Source organism: Biomphalaria glabrata, chromosome 8 (genome assembly GCF_947242115.1).
Source record: "Biomphalaria glabrata chromosome 8, xgBioGlab47.1, whole genome shotgun sequence".
Classification (NCBI taxonomy): Eukaryota; Metazoa; Mollusca; class Gastropoda; family Planorbidae; genus Biomphalaria; species Biomphalaria glabrata.
In genome coordinates, this window is record NC_074718.1 from 38,164,489 (window position 1) to 38,183,209 (window position 18,721).

At 33.7% G+C, this 18,721-nt stretch overlaps 2 protein-coding genes across 13 annotated transcripts in view; both read right to left on the bottom strand.

Moving 5' to 3' along the window:
* Positions 1 to 451: 451 nt before the first annotated feature.
* Positions 452 to 9,672, bottom strand: LOC106050166 (protein zwilch homolog). Of its 4 annotated transcripts, none has more exons than XM_056039419.1 (5): positions 9,632 to 9,672; positions 5,273 to 5,867; positions 3,809 to 3,967; positions 2,860 to 3,014; positions 452 to 1,992 (listed from the first exon to the last, which is right to left on the bottom strand). In XM_056039419.1, the coding sequence occupies exons 2-5, from the start codon at positions 5,862 to 5,864 to the stop codon at positions 1,135 to 1,137; spliced, it is 1,764 nt and encodes a 587-aa protein (XP_055895394.1). In that variant the 5' UTR covers positions 5,865 to 5,867; positions 9,632 to 9,672; the 3' UTR covers positions 452 to 1,134. The 4 variants fall into 4 exon arrangements, with proteins under 4 accessions (XP_055895394.1, XP_055895392.1, XP_055895391.1 ...); XM_056039417.1 differs by having other exon boundaries at positions 9,572 to 9,653; XM_056039416.1 differs by having other exon boundaries at positions 9,554 to 9,653.
* Positions 9,673 to 11,411: 1,739 nt separating this feature from the next.
* Positions 11,412 to 18,721, bottom strand: part of LOC106053387 (E3 ubiquitin-protein ligase MYCBP2-like) — a 76,927-nt gene continuing 69,617 nt past the window's right edge. For all 9 annotated transcript variants that reach the window (XM_056037494.1, XM_056037495.1, XM_056037501.1 and 6 more), the window contains 11 exons: positions 18,629 to 18,710; positions 17,755 to 17,874; positions 17,544 to 17,651; positions 16,960 to 17,088; positions 16,324 to 16,450; positions 16,069 to 16,178; positions 15,406 to 15,597; positions 14,841 to 14,948; positions 14,453 to 14,662; positions 13,867 to 14,140; positions 11,412 to 13,672 (listed from right to left, as the gene is read on the bottom strand). In XM_056037494.1, the coding sequence (XP_055893469.1) occupies positions 13,557 to 13,672; positions 13,867 to 14,140; positions 14,453 to 14,662; positions 14,841 to 14,948; positions 15,406 to 15,597; positions 16,069 to 16,178; positions 16,324 to 16,450; positions 16,960 to 17,088; positions 17,544 to 17,651; positions 17,755 to 17,874; positions 18,629 to 18,710 (1,576 nt within the window). In that variant the 3' untranslated portion in view covers positions 11,412 to 13,556. The remainder of the gene's footprint in view (positions 13,673 to 13,866; positions 14,141 to 14,452; positions 14,663 to 14,840; positions 14,949 to 15,405; positions 15,598 to 16,068; positions 16,179 to 16,323; positions 16,451 to 16,959; positions 17,089 to 17,543; positions 17,652 to 17,754; positions 17,875 to 18,628; positions 18,711 to 18,721) is intronic.

An 18,721-nucleotide genomic window follows, 5' to 3' on the forward strand; every position in this document is an offset into this window, starting at 1 on the left:
ATTGGTAAAAATAAATTATTAAATGAGAAAAGAAAAGTTAACATTTCTGATCCCATCAAAATTTGGATATTTTTTTTTTAAAAGTCTATTGTGGTGGCTACTCTCAGTAGAGGCCACCTGTCCTTTCTTAAATCATGCCCTGCTTGGGGCACAAAGTTTTTAAAAAAGTCTTCAATTATTATTTAAATTGCCAAAATGTTTAACTTTTTTTTTTTTGTTTTTATGAATATGGGACGTGGTATGGTCATGCATAATGACAAGAATTTTAAACATAGAAATATAAATTAGAAGAAGAAAAAAAAGAAGCACTAAATAATTTTAGTCTCTACAAAAAGTTTTTTTTTTCTTTCACCCTTGTAAATTCCAAGCTTCTTTCAGAAATGATGAGTTCAATATGGCCTAGTCTAGCCCAAACCTCCTGCAAGACCATCATGAAAACAGAAAACAAATATTTTTCAAAAACAAAATTTATTGCATTTACATCACATCAGATTATATTTGACTATAATCTCTCTTTGCTAAGAAAATCATTCCAGGAATATAAAAAAGATTAAAACACAAAGGGATTGTTGCATAAACAGTTGTATATTACACACACATATTGCAGGCCTGTGTGCAACAATACAACAACAAGGACAGTCTTGCATTAATATACAGCTTATTTCAAAGATTCTAATTTTAAAATAGATCTAGATCTTGTCGCCAAATTATTAAATACAATTTCTAAGAAATTTCAGTTAATTTTTTCTCCTTCATTTTCACAATGTGTGTCTTAGTTCTACCATTGCTTTATGAAAAATATGGCATTTTATTCCATACATGCAAAAATGCAAGGATTCTATTAAAAGTCGTAGTAATTATTTGGTTCATAAACCTGTTTGAAAGAGGTCAGTAAAACTTAATTCTAGCAGTAAATAATATACCGGTAGTAAATAAAATGTCTTGTAATTATTATTTTTTAAATTAGAGTTACATATTATACAATATTTTACTTATAAATAAAATGATACAATTTTCTAAAAATTTAGAGTACAAAATTACAAAAAACAATGCAGATATATTCATAACTATGTACTTTGGTCAAAAATAATTTAGCATGAATCATAACTATTTTAATTAAGCAAAATATAATAATCAAACCTTTTGCAAATAGTGAAGACTTTCTTGTGTTTTAAAATAAAAGTACTCTCTGTCAACAATAGAAGTTTGATCCATTGAAACAGACAAAGATGTGCTTCCCAATGCCTCAGGATATTCAGACAGAACATTCTCCACCACTGAGGTCCCATCAGAGACACATTCCCTTCTAAATGAGTACATAGGATTTTTATTCATTTCTGGACTGGCCTGCAGAGCCGTGATGGGAAAGCTGAAGGTCCTATCTGTGTCGAGATGGTTTGTTCTGTAGTAGTTCATAACTGCTGCTACAATAGCACGCAAATCCTGTCTCTCTGTGAAAGCATCCACGATGGTAAGCAGCTCAAGGCAGTGATGCAATTTGGTCAAAGCATCACTGAGACCATGTGACAAGCTGATACTTAACTCCTCCATGTCCATTACAGCGCTGGTGCTCGGGGTTAAATCATGAATAAAAGATGCCCATTCTTCCTTAGTGCACAGCTTGTTGTTGAGCAAAATGGCTAAGTAGTTCTTGCGGATAAACTCCAGTCCAAGTTCTGCCACAATTAAAAGAGGTAGTCGACCTGTCAAAGAGGGGAAGGCTGCTATGCCAGAGTAAGATTGCCGGACAAGTTTGGCTAATGTTGTTTGATTGTCAGAGTGGACAAAGAACTGAAGTTCTTGCTTCCTTAATTCAAGGAAGGTCATGTTTAAACAATGCACAATCTCCTTGAAAGTTGGACACTTGGACAATATAATCCACAACATGTCAGTAAAATCTAAATCAGATCTTTGCTCCAGTCGAAGTATTTTGGTCACACCACTAAGCAAACCATGATTTTCAGAAGAACTTTGTGCTTCAATCAAGCCAGCCTGTATGGAGTAAAAGTAACAATTTTTTCTTTTTTTTTAATCACTGGAATTAAACACTAAACTTTCATTAAACATTTTTTTTAATATTATTATTATTAAAGATAGAATAAAAGAAACCAGATTTTGTATACTTGGAAATATTTAAAAATATTTAAAAGAAAGCAAATAAATATGAGTGGCAAATACAGTATAGCATCAATTTTTAACAAAGTGTTTAAAAATAATTATCACTAAGTATATTTTTTAATAATGTGCCCTGTAATTTTGGCCATAGCATTAAAAAAGGAACAAGCTATTTAGAAAATAAATAATTTTGGTTTTATTCCATTACATTTTCTATTTCTTCAATTTTTCAATGTCTTTTATGGCTCAATTTCTTTTTGTGTAAAATCATACTAGACATTAACCTCTACATCAACCAAGGAATAAAGTCAATAGAAACAAATAATTACTATATGACTGAATTTGATTGATACTGCTACATCAAATGCCCATAATACCAATTTGTGACTTATAGTCTGAATAGAAAAAAATTTAATTAGTTAGAACTAAGCTTCAGTAGAAATAAAACTAATTTATTTCATACAGAAAACATTCTGCTAGTTGTCACATATACACATACCTAGAACTAAAGGTGAAAGAGGATAAGGTCAAGGTTATTCTCATTGAAAACAACATTATAGCAAAAGTCAGACATTATTCATCGCCATAATGAACTGTAAGGTCTCATAAGTAGATAGAATTAAACACTATTGGAGTTATTTCCGATTGTTAAAACAGTGTCTTGTTGCACAAATTAACAAGATGAACATTCATTTCCAGAAAGCTCAATTTTTAGTAAAATTAGTTAAGAACGATGCAACAAACCTTTATTTTACTAAAAAGCTCTAGGAGTTTTTCTGGACCATCCACTGGTTTATTTGTTAGCAGTGCTGAGATTTCTCCAGTCTTCAGGCTGTTCAGAAACACTTTGACTTTCTCCAAACTACAGTAATGACTGTGGACTGGACTTTGATCACTGCCTAAATAAATATTTTTTCAAAAGAAAAAAATATGTTATGACTCTCATCTACATTTTTAAACAAATATCAACAGCTATGTTTTTTAAAACTCAATTATAGTAAAAAAAAATAAAATAGTATGTGTGCATCAGGCTACAAGAAGTATATATCTAAGATTGATAATGATAGGTACATTTTTTTGTTATTCTCATTTCTAATAGATCAGTGTTTCCAAACTTTGAAAGAATAAAACTGATTTGGATGAAATGTCTCTCTCATAGAACATGTGTGTACATATATATGTGTGAAAAATTAGATCTATTGCCTAGGAGGCAAGGAGGCGCGATGGCTGAGCGGTAAAGCGCTTGACTTCCAAACCGGGGTCTGGAGGTCAAATCCTGGTGAAGACTGGGATTTTTAATTTTGCGATCTTCGGGCGCCTCTGAAACCACCCAGCTCTATTGGGTATCTGACATATGTTGGGGAAAAGTAAAGGCAGTTGGTCGTTGTGCTGGCCACATGACACCCTCGTTAACAGTAGGCCACAGAATCAGATGACCTTTACATCATCTGCCCCATAGATCGCAAGATCTGAAAAGGAAATCTGCCCTATAGACCACAAGGTCTGAAAGGGGAACTTTACTACTTTACTAGGAGGTAAAGAACTGCTGACTAAAGAAATTTCCTTGTACAGGGAAAAAAAACAACAATTGTATCTATAGTGAATTGTAGGAAGAAATAAAATCTCCTAGGTCATTTGTTTTCTGCACATGTGACACACATACAATATATAATATGAATTTTATTTAGCTTACCAAATGTAACACTGACATGAAGTATGAACTGAGCCAAATCTAAATGCTGAATTTTAACCCTTCCCAGTTTGTCACTCCAATTCACTTCAAGGACAATGGAGCCTAGTCCATCATCCTTGTCCAAGATTTTGAAACAGCTTTTCATATGATAATCTTGACCTGTTGAAAAGAAATAAGCAACAAAATAAAATTCACAGAATCCTAATATAAATTAATGTGAGCATTGTGTTCAAATATATGTAGGTCAGTGTTCAAGTGGACCAATTACTTTTCAAAATTATGTACTCACTCCATGATGCCATTTTCAATTACCTGAGAAGACTTAGAAACCAACAAAAAAAAAAAATTTAAAAATCAAACAAGATAAAAAAAATACCTGACTATACATTTTGGAGCGGCTGTTTTGGTACTAAATATTTTATACAATTTATATATATATATATATAAAAAGTGCTTTTTTTGTAAAAAAAAAAAAAATAGGTGCATTGTACATTGGATTTGGGATTTAAATATATATATATGTTGTGCAATTATTGTTAATTGTCACTTAAGATGAAATAAAAATGTGTTTTTTTTCCAAAAACAAAATGAAACACTATATAACAAACATTTTTTTTTTACTTGAATAAATGGTTTCACCAACTAAATACTAAAAAAAAACCCAGAAAAAACAACAACTGCCAAATGGATGTCATTCTATGCATACCTTTCACAACTCACCTATGATTATATAAATGTGTGTGTGGGAAGGGAGGTGTCAGATAGAAAACTAACCATTCATAGTTCTCAATATGTATTTATGAAATCAACAATCAAAACCTTTAATAAAACTTTTTTAATATACTTATACAGTATAGTGAAAAAAGGGGATGTGTTGGCTGAGTGGTAAAGCACTTGGCTTCTGAACCAAGGGGCATCGAGTTCAATTCTCACCGAAGACCATTTTTTTGAATTTACAGATTTCTGGGACACCCCAAGAGCCAACATAACTCTAATGGGTACCTGACATTAATTGGAGAAAGTAAAGGCAGTCAGTCAAGGTGCTGACCACATGAGACATTCATTAACCCTCAACCATAGAAACAGATGACCTTTATATCACCTGCATTATAAATAGATTGCAAACCAGTAAAGGGAACTTTACTTTTACAGTGAAAAACTTATTATAAATAAAAACTTGTGTGTTTTTTTTAATTATTGACAGAACATGCCAAATATAGCCAGAACTAAGATGACCCAACTGGTACCAATAAAAACAAAACTTAATTTTTAAAATTTACCATGATTATCAATAATTATCTTTGTAAACCGTAAATCAACTATATAACTGATTCATAGCTTAACAACATTATTTTTAAACTGTTATTACAGGGTGTATATAAATTTATATAAACATTAACCCAGGCATCTTTATATTAAAAAAAAACAGAAATTAAGTTTTTTTTTTAAATAATGAAGTCTTACTTTTATTAAAAGTTGATTTCTCTTCTAATGAGGTTTGATGAACTTTACTTGATGTGATTGACAAACACTTAGTGACAACTCTGTTCTGTATCACATCTTTACTAGCACCTATCAAAACTGTCTTCTGTTTATCTTCACCATCACAAAGACAGAGCAATGTTGTAGGATGTGTTCCAAATGTTGAGCCAGTCAGAAATTTGCTCAAAAGCTTTCTTGCTACTGGCAAACTAAGCGTGTTCGATTTTTTCTTTTTATTATCACTGTTAGCGGCAGGTGATGAGCTGGTCAAATCTGAAACTGATAAATTGGCAATAGTTTCCAGTCTCAAAGGGGAGCCCATCATATTGGTTTCTTCAAACACTTCTGGTTGACATTTTGGGCTGTCTATTGTTTTAGACTCATTCATATCAGACACATTGTCTTCGATAAATGTTGGTGGACAGACCAGATACACATTTTTTTGGCTAGTTTCTTGTCCCAGAAAAGTTGAGAGACAATTATCTTCATGGGAAAAGTCAACAAGGTCAATATTTATTTCATTGTTTGATACAATATCTTGAAGACTACGGGGTATGTTCTTTGATACACTCATTATCTATGAAATAAAAGAAAATATACATATTAAATATAACAGTGAACACATTGTCTTCTACTATATATATATATTTTAGATTATTATATAATTTATGTGTCTATAGACAGTCATAGATTAATAGATAGAGTTACAATAGAGTACCAGCATCTATTTTTTTTTTTACAAAAAAAAAGCACTGCAGCCTGCATAGATCTATGCTAATCTATGACTAAGACATACCGTAAGTCTATTTTGTGTAGATCAGTGATTCCCAAAGTGGTTTATATAATCCCCCAGGGGTCTACCAAGACTTCCAAGGGGTCTACGAAAGTGAAAAAGTAAATTGGGGGTCTATGAGATGTCCACTGGGGTCTACGATTATAATGAATCTCATTTCAGCAGGTCATGACATGAATTTTGATATCAGACATAATGGAATTATTTTATACACACATTTATGATTTGTACCTTACTAAATGCTCGTATGAAAAATTGTTGTATTTAATTTGACAACTCTATCAAAATAGTGTAATTTTGTCTAGTTGTAACTTCAACAAAAAGAAATGTGGACTGTACAGCGTTGAGTATTTGAAATTGGACTTCATTCCTTCCTTGTCAAATGAGCGATTGTTTATGTGCCTTTTTGTGACGCTATGAAACCAATTAAGCTGGAGGATCATTTGAGACAATGCCACCCTGATAAAAAAAAGATTTGAAAAATTTCCGAGGACTCAAATATAAAGTTCAAAATAGACCCACAAAAATCGCTATCGACATCATATAGTAAGATGAGTTGTAACGTAACAGCTTCTTCTTCATCGTACTTATTATAATGTTGGAGGGTTCAGATGACTAGACCAGTTTCTGAGATGAACTGCGAAATGGTTTCCAGATCAGGAAGCTCTCCATATAGTTTGTCTTCTATGGTGGTGTTTTGGGGACGGTGTCTTATTTGAGCCATTTGTTAAAGAATACAGTTTTGAAAAACATGGTCGGCAATCTCTGAAGGCATTCCACAATGGCCAATTTCACTGGTCCGAATTTCAGCTTCCGGAACAATGTTGCCTCATTCTGCTGTGTCTGGTTCGTATATGAAAAATTAGACGTTTTAGACGGTATTGGGATAATTTATAATAGGTGGCGTCCTTCTTGTAATTTGGATGAGAGCTTGTCCATATTTCTCCTTTTTTTATTCACTATTAGTTTCTTCATTTGTATTTGTGCTGGAATCCAATGGAGAACAGTTTTCTTGCTGTTGCTAATGAGCTTTATAAGTACTATCCTGAATCATTTCACATTGGAGGAATTTGAGTTAGTTCTGTTTTTTAATTTGGTCTGTTTTTGCATCACTCAGGAAGACATTTTGTTTGGCGTACTTGGGTGGTTTGCTGACGTGATAGCTGTCAGTTCCGGTGTTTCTCTTTCTGCTATGTGGCTGCCAGAGAGCTCACCATTGGCAATGGACTTGATTTATAACATTTATTAATTAATTTTCTCCATTTGGCCATTCGTTGAGTATTCCAGCTCCTCCCTTTGTGGTGGCTTCTTGAGATAAACTCTGACCCTATGGTTGTTAGGGAAATGAATTTAATTAGTAGAAGAGAGTTCACTAAATTCTTGACCTCTGTAGGATTGTAGTCAAGGTTTTCTTTCTTCTTATGTAATTTTTTTGCAAACAACATATTTCTCCAAATGACATAATATACTAAACAGCTGGCTGAGTCAACCTTGTCTGGTAATAATGTAGTATTTTATTGGCATATGTTGGATTTATTATTGATTTTTTAAAAAGCCACAAATAAAATATATATATATATAATATGTTCTTTGCGAAAACGTTTACAATTATATTTAAGACAAATTAATATTTAATAGAATTCTAGAATATAAGTTATATATTCATCTGGCTAGATCTAGAAATCTATCTAATTCTAGAATATAAGTTATAATAATTATAATATATTCATCTGGCTAGATCTAGAAATCTATCTAGTTGTAGATCTAGACTAAAAATTCTAGACCTAGAAAATCAAAGTACCTAATTCTAGAATAGATCTATATCTAGACATCTAGATGACTAGATCCAATTAATAGAATTTAATACGATCTAGATTTTATAGTTGTCTATATAATATATATATATATTATAGATCTATATATAAACTTTGTAATAGTTATAGAAATATACATGAGATGATGTACAGTCTTAGACTTAGATGTTATAATATAAATCTAGATCTATCATCTATTACTATAATTAGTATAATATATTCAAATCTATTCATAGTATTTTTCTAGACTACACCTCCTATTAAATATATTATATATATTAAATTATTATATTATCTAATCTAGAATCTTGACTGACATTTTGTAAGTCTAGTAGAATTAGATCTAGACTGTAGAATAGTGAATACAACTCTAGATTCTCTAGATTACTAGACTAGATTCTAGGTCTAGATCTCATTCTGGTGACTAGTGTATCTACAGTCTACTCTCTATGAGTTGAGTATTAGATCTAGAATCTCCTATATTCAGACTATATAATATAGAGATAATTAATATAGATCTAGATCTATTTCTATATCTATATCAATCTAGACTAGATATAGAATTATTTTTTATTATATAAATATAGTTCGTCCATCATGGTTCGATGATAATCACTTAGTCATCCAGGGGGCTGAGGGCTTTGCACTGGGGTTTTATGCCTCCTCATGTGACTAATGAGATCTATGTGAGCCCAGAATGTTCGGCTGCACACTGGGCAGGTTATTCCAGCTGGAGCTAGTGTCATTGGCCTTGCTTTTCTTCTCTGGCATTTTTTATCTGTCAGCGTTGTTTTCTTTTCCTCAGCAACCTGTGCACCAATTTTCACAGCGCAATGCCATGATGTTCTGTCATGTGCCTCTGTCTCCCAGGTGGCTGGATCTTTGCTGAACGCCTTCAGGGATGTTTTGAGGGTGTCCCTGAAGTTTTCTTTGACAACCTTGCGAGCGCTTTCCTTCGCTTAGTTGGCCATATAAGAGTCGTTTAGGGATGCAGCGACCTTCCATTTTGCAGACATGTCCTACCCATCGCAGCTGGGACTGAATCAAGATTGTGTGGATGCTTTGCAGACCTGCTCTTCCAAGGACTTCAGTATTTTTCTTAGACATGTCTTGTGTTAGTGGCTCAGTTTCTTTGCATGTTTTCTGTACACTGTCCACAACGACGACAACGTCCACGTTTCTGAGGTTTAGAGCAATGTAGGGAGAATGACAGCTTGATAGATCCCTAGCTTTGTATTTGTGGTGATACCATGTCTGTTCCAGACGTTTTTAGTTTAGACAGTCTGTCATAGGATGCAATGGCTTTGGCGAATTTCATTATTCAAATTATTGATATTTCCATTTCTGGAGAGTGTGCTGCCAAGATATGTGAATCTGTCCACTGCATTTATTTGATTTATTTTTTATATCACCATTATATTTATAACATGTCTATTTATCTACATCTAGAATCTAGGCTTGGGGGGGGGGGGGGGGGCGGGGAGGAGGTGTTCCAACCAAAATACCATTATTTATTGGCATTATGAATGATTATCATTGATTATGATTACCAGGTCTAGAATTAAGAATAGATATCTATTAAATAATTAATTAGACTCTATAGAGATTCTAGATCTAGAATAAATCTACACATATCATTATAGATCTAGACTCTACCTCTAGACTATTCTATACCTAGACCTAAGTAGATCTAATATTAGAGATCTAAACTAAAGTCATTGTTGTGGCGCCTACTTTCAAACTTTTCTAGGCTAGACTGCTAACAATAATACACTCTTTTAAAAAAAAATCACAAAAAAGCGATCTAAATCACAGACCTATATAGATCTAGAGTCTTAGAGCTATAGAGAAGTAGATCTAGATCTATTATATACCGTTTTACAGGGTCTACCCCCGTCGGCCTCGACTAGATCTAGACTATAGATCTATTAAAGCCTGATATGACTCCTCTACTATTGCAGTAAAATTTACCACTGATCTTGTTGGTCATTTTAGGACTTGACATAGATCTATATGCTATTATATGCTCAAGGTGTCAAATGATCTATAGACTATCTTCTTATCTTATATAATACAGACGTTACTTCAAAAAAGAAGATGATTACGTCCTACGCGTCATGCATTTAGTCATGCATATTAACCAATGACTTAAATTCTGCCAAGTCACTGGTTTTCCTGGCTAGCTCAGGCAACCCATTCCATGCTCTAATAGCAATAGGGAAGGAGTATATTGACTATATTATGGAAACACAGGCAGGACCCGACTCAATAAAACCTTAGAGACATTCGAAATTTTGCAACTAAGCCCGCCTGTCTCTATTCATTTTAATGACATACATCATGGGAGATCCTCGTCACTGCTATACAACAATGCAATGACAAAAAACACCCGTCTGCAGATCGAAAACAAACTTATTTACATGTCAGGCGCCCTCCAACCTCACGGGATCAACAACCAACAGCTAGGTCTCGTGGTCCAAACGTCCTTGTCTTACTAGGTCCGGCAGGGTGACATATATGCATGTTTATCGTATTTACTATACAGTCGTTTACCCCTGCAGCAGTAAATCTTTGTTTTTGAGATATAGGAACATGGAATGTGAGAACCAATGCTTTTTTTTTTTTTTTTTTGGGTGGCATACCGGCCCCCTTTTTTAAAATGTGGGGAAAAAATGGTGAGAACTTTGAGAACCATGTATGAAAGTGGATATCAATGCAGGTGGTAGCTGGAAGAAGAAGAACATCTCAGTAATAGGCCTTTGTGAAGCAAGATGAAGCCAAGCCGGACAGCTTCGTCTGTCAGAACTCTTTTTGTCGTCTGCTCTGGGCATGACACTCCCCCCCCCACACACACAGAGTAGGGCTTTTTTTTTTTTTCAACCCAAGCACAAAGGGGATGGGAGGCCAGGATAATTACATCAACTTTTAGAACTAACAAGCAGAGAATGCAGCCCAATCTCATCCAATGCAATGTCCCCACAGATGATGGCGAGGAGGAGTATAAAGATCAATTCTACAGTAGGTTGCAAAGGATCCTTGGTGCATACCCAAAGATGTTACAGTACTAATGGGAGACTTAAATAGAAAATAGGAGCTGATAACTCTGGAGAATATCATGGGCACCCAAGCTTTTGGAAAAAATAAACGAAAAGGAAGAAAGATTCCAAATTATATGCTCTAAAAAAATACTTGGTTATAGGAGGCAGTTTATTTAACCACAAAAGGATACATAAAAACACCTTTTTTTTAAATCAAATGTATAAGCCCAGCTTTTGGGCATTACCGGTACATATCTTGTTAACTAACCTTTGAGAAATTTCTTCAGGTAAAGGCAATTTCTTGTTAACTTACCATTTAGCAACTTTTTTTTGAAGAAAAAGCAAACATTTGCATAAAAACTGTTCTCATCAAGGGGGAAGACCACTAGTAATTCATGTTGCAGTTTATTAAGTAATGTCATGCATATCCACTGCTTAAAGCAATTAGAAAAAAAAACAACAAAAGAACACATCGCTTCCATCTTGGCTCTGTTATTTATGCATATTTATTTTAAAAAAAAACACTTTATTTTTAAATAATAATAATACAAACCAACAAACAAAAAGCAAACAAATACTAACATTGTCTAAGTCAAAACTGCAAAATTCAACAATGACATCCAAATGTAAAATGAGGAAATAAAGAGAACATTTGAATAAGTTTCATGCACATTCTAGTCTCCTTTATCATACAAACCTGGCATTTTAGCTTTGAAATAACATTACACCAAGTGATTACATTATGACAGAAGAACAAATGTTTAGAATGTAAGAATTTACAAATCAAACAACCCTGAAAGTATGTATTCGCAATTCTTTATTTTATGGTCATTGGATGTCCCTAATATCAATAAAAGAGAATAAGGGAGTTGGTCAAATTGTACTTAAGTGAGGGGTATTGCTTTAGGAATGACTGGATTTAGGATTCTATTACTCTAAATAAAATGCCACTCACAACTCACTAATAGGAGACCTACAACTATCACAGAGAGCTCATCTCTGGAATTAAGTAAAAAAGTAAAAGTTTCCTTTTCAGATCTTGCGATCTATGGGGCAGATGATGTTAAGGTTATCTATTTTTATAGCCAAAGGTAAACTAGCAGGGTGTCATGTGGTCAGCACAACGACCTACCACTTTTACTTTCCCCAACTTAAGTCAGGTACCTTTTAGAGTTGGGTAGATTCAGGGGCGCCCTAAAAATCCCAAAATTCAAAATCCAGGTCTTCACTGAGATTCTAACCCAGGATTCCAGGTTTGGAAGCCAAGCCCTTAACCACTCAGCCACCTAACAAAATATTTTCCATGTCTTTTGCTTGAAGACAGCTCAAACTGATCTAATAGAAGAAAAGTTTAAGAATAAAATAACCTTAAACACAAATTAAGAATAAAAAGTGCTGATAAGATGGTAGGCAACAGACAGATATTTGTACCATTAAAAAAATCCATACAACTAAATGAAGCAATTCCAATTCTGTAAGTCATAAACAAGCAACTCTCTGGATTGCCACTCTTTTAAAATGAGAAAAGATGTTAAGTAACAACAAAATTGAAAGACCAAATTATATATTAACTCACAACATTATAATGTGAAGTTTATGTGATTTATTAAACTCTATGATATTTAATATTATTCAAATTCAAATATTAAGCAAAAAAACATTTGTAATTTTCAACGCATCAACAAAAGAAAAAAAAGAGAACAAAATCAACACAGGTAAAAAAAAAAAATCAAAGGATAACCTATCACTATTTTAACAAAATAAACAAAAAACAGTTCACCACTTGTACAAGACAAGCAGACGTGAGACATGACATGTGATTCCGGAGGAGTAAATCTACCTTCACAACAATACCAGACGAACAGAACTCTTCTACATCACTCAACTTTGACCAATGGTAAGGCATACATATAAAAAGAACACAAAGATTGAAAAGTTAGAATATAAAAAAAAAATAATTAAAAAACTGAAGTTGTTTATGAAACAACAAGCCAACAAAGTTGTCATTTTGGGAACTGTATAGTTAAATAGATATATATATATTTATATAGCATACTGAAATAACAATTTGCTGATAGGATCTGAGAAGTAATTATCACAATAAGACATGAATGCCTTACCCCAACCAGGCAACAATTTATATACAAATAAAAAAAAAAGTGAAATACACAAATACTTTTTACACGGCAATGGAAATTAAAATCTTTAGAATATATCAAGCCAAAAAAAAAATTCTTATTCTTTGAAAGTCTACTCGACTCAGTAAGATATGAGATAATGTATTCAAAAAATAGAACACTGGCTTGGATAGAGCAACTAATCAAAGATTGCACATGTGCGATTTACAGAAAATAAAAACTGAGCAAAAATGAAGAACTATAAATTAATAAATCATAATTGAACAGATACATGTAAAAAAAACAAAAAACACTATGTTTAATGTACAACAAAACTGTAAACTGTCTTAACTCTTTCAGCTATATAAAAAAGAAACAATTTTTATGTTTGTAGTAAAAAAAAAAAGTTAGACATTAAGTTTTGGTGGCTAAATACTGAAGATTTAAGCATTGATTGTAGATGTGACAAAAATGTTAGTCAGATTAACCTTGTTCATTAATGTCTTAGAATGTGTGGGCATTGCGACACACTCCACAACCAAGAGCAAACTCTTCCCCTGTTGGAGGATGTTTTACATGTAAAGGACATTCTTCCCCTTCCAACTGAACACCTTTAGGTCCTGTAAAAGAAAAAACATTTGTAGTGGAGAGTGAAGATTGAATTGAACATGTTTAAGAATAGGGAGACATGGAACTACCCAGAACTGAACAGGCTAAATAAAAATCCCATTATTTTAAATTATATGGAGTGATATATAAACTAATAACTTATGCAAGCTAAGAATAAAACGAATACAGAGAAAAAGACCTATACCTGCTGGACAGCGTGGCAAGTCCTTCTTTGGTATGGCTGTCACTCTCTGGAACTCTTCATGGCAAGGGTTGCAGAAGTGAGTGGTGCCGAAGCAGAAAAAGACAGCCACCGAGCAGCAGTAGCGACACTTGTACTCGAGGAAGTCAGCTCCATGCTTTGCACACATCTGAGCCCTAGACACATCAGAGCAACCACCACAGACAAGCTCCGATGGATCAAAGTCATCCCCACCTCCTATAGCTTCATCACATCTCGCTTCACCACCATAGTAAGCCTGGAGAATAATGTAAAAATTATTTATCATAGTTTTTTAGATTCAACCTAGTCTTTAATATAGCCCACTGGCAATCTCTACAGCCTTACTGACTGCTACAAGTCAAGAGAGAGAGAAAAGGAGTAGTTTACAATTTTTTTAGTACCGGTAATCTGAAATCTTAAAACAAGTAAAATTACAGGTGTCTGAGAAAGCTGACAGGTTGTCTACATTTTAAAGCCAAAGTAAATCATACAAAGTTATCAATGATGAAAACCTATTTTTCCCTGTAACCATACAATATGTTCAAAGAATAAAACCAGCAAGTCTTACCTTTTTACACTTGTAACACACATAGTAAGCATACTTGTCCATAGCATAACCAGCTGGGTCTTGGTAAAACCTGGCCCCTGGTGTTGCGATGGCCTCAGCTTTGTCCAGGCCCTCGTACTCCAGCCTCATCAATGCTTTTCTCTTCACATCCTCCTTCAGGGCTCTGATTGGCTCCAGTAAAGATTTCAGGGCAGGATGGTCAACGCTGGTCTATATAAAAGAGGACAAATTAATTGTTTTGATACAATGTTGGTTTCATAGCTCCCTGACTGATGATGAGTAAATCAAGCTAACTTAAGACACCTTCAACGAAATTCACTAATTTCTCAAGTCCTCTAAGTATTAAAAAAAATAATTCTAAGACAATTTTTGAAAGTGCGCTATTTACCTTACAAATAGGACAGAGAGAGAATCCAAAAGTTATTCTAGCCCCAACATATTTCTTTTGGAGAATCAGCTTAGTGCAGTGAAGGTGGAACAAATGTGAGCAGGTCAGCTAGAAAGGAAAAATGATTTGTGTATTAGCAATATATTCTAGTCATATATTCACTAATCTACTAAAAATGACTAAATAAACATGACCAATCAGAATAGCATATACATATTCATTCTCATGGAAACACACATTTAGTCCAAGCTTATTAGTTCAGAATTTATATGTGCATCATAAAGGGTGGTCAAATAAACAGACACACGAAATTGACATGGAAAAATCTGAAAGGTATGGCTGAATAGAAAAGGCATGGCTGTTGAACTGAAGGTCTCAGGCTTCAGTGATTTTTATTCAGGATTTTGGTGCTTCGTCAGACTCCATAAGAAGTATCACCCTTTTACACTTTTCTAGTAAATAGATTCTTTTCTAATTGAGCAGGTACATTAATAGGTTGAAAGATTATTATTCCACCCCCCCTCAACCAAAAAAAAGTGTTTCATGAGACAACGGTCATCTCTACCTTTATAGCTGGTGCCGCAGAAAGAGCCTCTGTGAAGCATATCATGCACATGTCATCAGCATCTTGCTTCAGCTGCCCCTGGTCAAATGGTCGGCAGCGATGAAGACAAGGCAAGCAAGGGTCCTCCCCAGCTATGCCCCCACACAGGTGCCCACATGGTAAGATCTTATTGCAAGCATTCTTTGAATGTTCCTTAAAATGAATCAAATATATATGGTGTTACAGCATCAATCAGAAACATTGCTACACTTTTAACAATGTATGCTAGGCAATGTGCCATCTTATAAGTTAGTGATGTTCCTTCAAATGAGAAAATAATTGAACTTTATTCATTTTCATGCCAAGTATTAAGATTAAAGCAAGGCCCAATTATTTCAAATCCATTTTGAACAAAGGAAATCAGTGAATATTTTAATAGTTCTAAGCCATTTGAAATCATTTTATTTCCTTTTGGGAAAATGACTATTCAACCAAAAACAAAAACATGGCTACAAAATGTTTTTAAAAGGGACACTTTTTCATTATTTGTTATTTCACTCCTGAGCTTTGATACAAATACATTTGCATTGATTGTTCAAAATGAAAACTAAATAAAACATTGTATTGATTTGTTTTCAAAAATAGTTCATTCATCTACAAAAAAATTAAAAAAAGAAGCCCTACTTGGCAATCTGGATCAGAACAAACATTGCCAATAGCTAGGAGTCCAGTATTACTTGTGCGACCACAAAACCTGCATGTTCCTGGTCCTACTGTTGCATTGGAAACTTTACCTATAAATAATAAAATTAACACCTGTTTTAAACAATCAAACAGAATGATTTAAATACCATGACAATGAAAGTTTTACATTACAGCAGCATTTCTGGTCAGAGTAACCATATAGTATTCATAAAGAAGCTACTTTTTAAAGCTGACCTTCTCTAAACTCAACTAAAGCTTTGAGTGTCCTGGAGTCCACCAAAGACATGACCCAGAATAGTTTGATACGCCCACATCCTTCATGGAGGTCAACCTTAATGGCTTCTTCTTCTTCTTTAAAAACCTGAGTTTATAAAAAACAAAAGATTTATTAATGCATTTTTGGAAAGTCAAAATAGGTTCTTAAACCTGGTCGTGAGGTTTGCGCGCTGGACTGTCGTTCGGATTTATCGGTGGTCGAGGGTTCAAATCCTGCCCGCTCCCATCCCCCGTCGTCCTGCGGGAGGTTTGGACTAGGAAGTAAACTATCTTCAACTCTGAAGGAACATCCGAAACATGTAAAACAAACAATAATCAGCTAAAGATTCTAATCAAATTCCATCTAAATTAACAAAGAAAGTGTAAATGAAATCTCAGTTTAACAAATTATATATTTTTTTACTTAGCTTCTAGTAATGAAATTAAATGGATAACAGAAAATACAGGGAGCTTATTCTATGCTCTTCAACATTTAAACCTAATTGTTCAACCATTCTATGCTACTGATAACTTGCCAATGCATTATGCACAGCATGTCTAAATAATCTCAGTATGCTACACACAGTGTTAACATGTGAATCAAGCTTGTCTGACCTGTCTCTGATGTGACCTCATCTTGCGAGGTAAGTGGAGGTAACGATCACATTCTGCACACAAGTTTCCACACTCTGTACACAAGATGATGGCTGGTGTGACACTGTCATCATGGTTATCACATGTAGGCTGTGATACAGACAAACATTCATTATTCATTTCATTCAGCTTAGTCTGTTATGGATATAATATTTTGTCAAAAGTGTCTTACTGTAACCATAATTTTAAAGTCACACAACCATAACGATTTAAAGCCTTTCTCTCAAAGGCTATATGCTAAAATCAAGTAATGGTTGTAATCTTTTTTATTTCTATCGAGATTATCAAAATTATAAAATAATATTACATTTTAATGCTTTCAGTAATAGTCTTGCATTCATTGTGCTACTTTGTTTCATTATAATACATTTATGGTCTGATAACATGTTGCAGTTCTGCCAGGCAATCAAAATCTATCAATTAATCATATATTTAATTTTCTAGAAATCCTAAATTGAGAATCAGATGAATTATTGTCAAACTTTACATATTTAAATTATCTAGCTATAAACATGTTCAAATTATCTAACTATAAACAGACTCACCCTGGGTTGACCATGCTGGTGATCAGGACTTGAGACCCATTCTCCTGAGGATAATCTGTCCACATGGTCTTTATCTAGCACACATAATGAGGCTAATGCAAGCCACAGCTGGGTAAAATAAATATGAAAGTGAGTTTAGAAAGAAAAATAAAAACAAAGGATATTAAAGAATATTAATATTAAAGTTCAGAAAATGTAACGATGTAATTACAGTAGGAGTTTTGACACAGTTCTGTGGATCTCTTTGATTCTCATCCAATTTGGTCATGTTAAGAATGGCTTCAGCTATTGCAGCCTTGGTGTTGATAGCCCAGGACTCTGACAGTCTACCCTAAAATGGACATACATACAGTATTATTTAGTAAAAAGCCTACATAAAAAATGATTGGATATTTATAGCTATTAAGAATTTCATAGCAGCAACATTTCAAGATTTAATAAGATGATATGAAAACACTTGTTTTGTAGGTCAGGCCTGCACTGGATGAGGCAGAATATGTAGGTTCCAGCTGGAACTGCGAAGGCACATGAAATATGGTACAGATCTTTGGACTATAAAAATAAGCCTTATTCTAATTAAAACTTTATATCATAGCATTTCAAAAAGTATAATGATAATTCTTCTTGTTATCACCACATTCCTTTAAGCTTGCTCAGCATATTTTATTTCTAGGACATTTTCAGGGAAATTTATCACTCAAGAAGCATTGCTCAGAACAAATAAAACCTAGAATTAAAAAAGGGAGTTTGTGTGTATCACAAAAGTGTAGGCCTACACACATTTTTATTGCATTATTACATTTCATATAAAATGTTGCCTAGGAAGACAAAGACAAATGGTAGACTAAATCTTTTTTTCTTTTTCATATGTTATATGAATTATGTATAAAAATGTATAAAATTGCATACTTAGATTTTGAATGCAATATTGTATGTTTCAGTAGGCAGTACATAACTAATGCACATGTAAACATATAGATACATAACAGAATATCAAAACATAATATGTTTATGGATATATAGTGTTGCAAACAACAACATAGTAGACAGTTGAGACTCATGGATTAAAAAAAATGAGCACTTACTGCTGCCATCTCTTTGACCAGTTCCATAATACTGACAGCCAATGCAGTGTCCATCTTGCCTCTCATCCACCACCTGGCAGATCTGAAAGATAA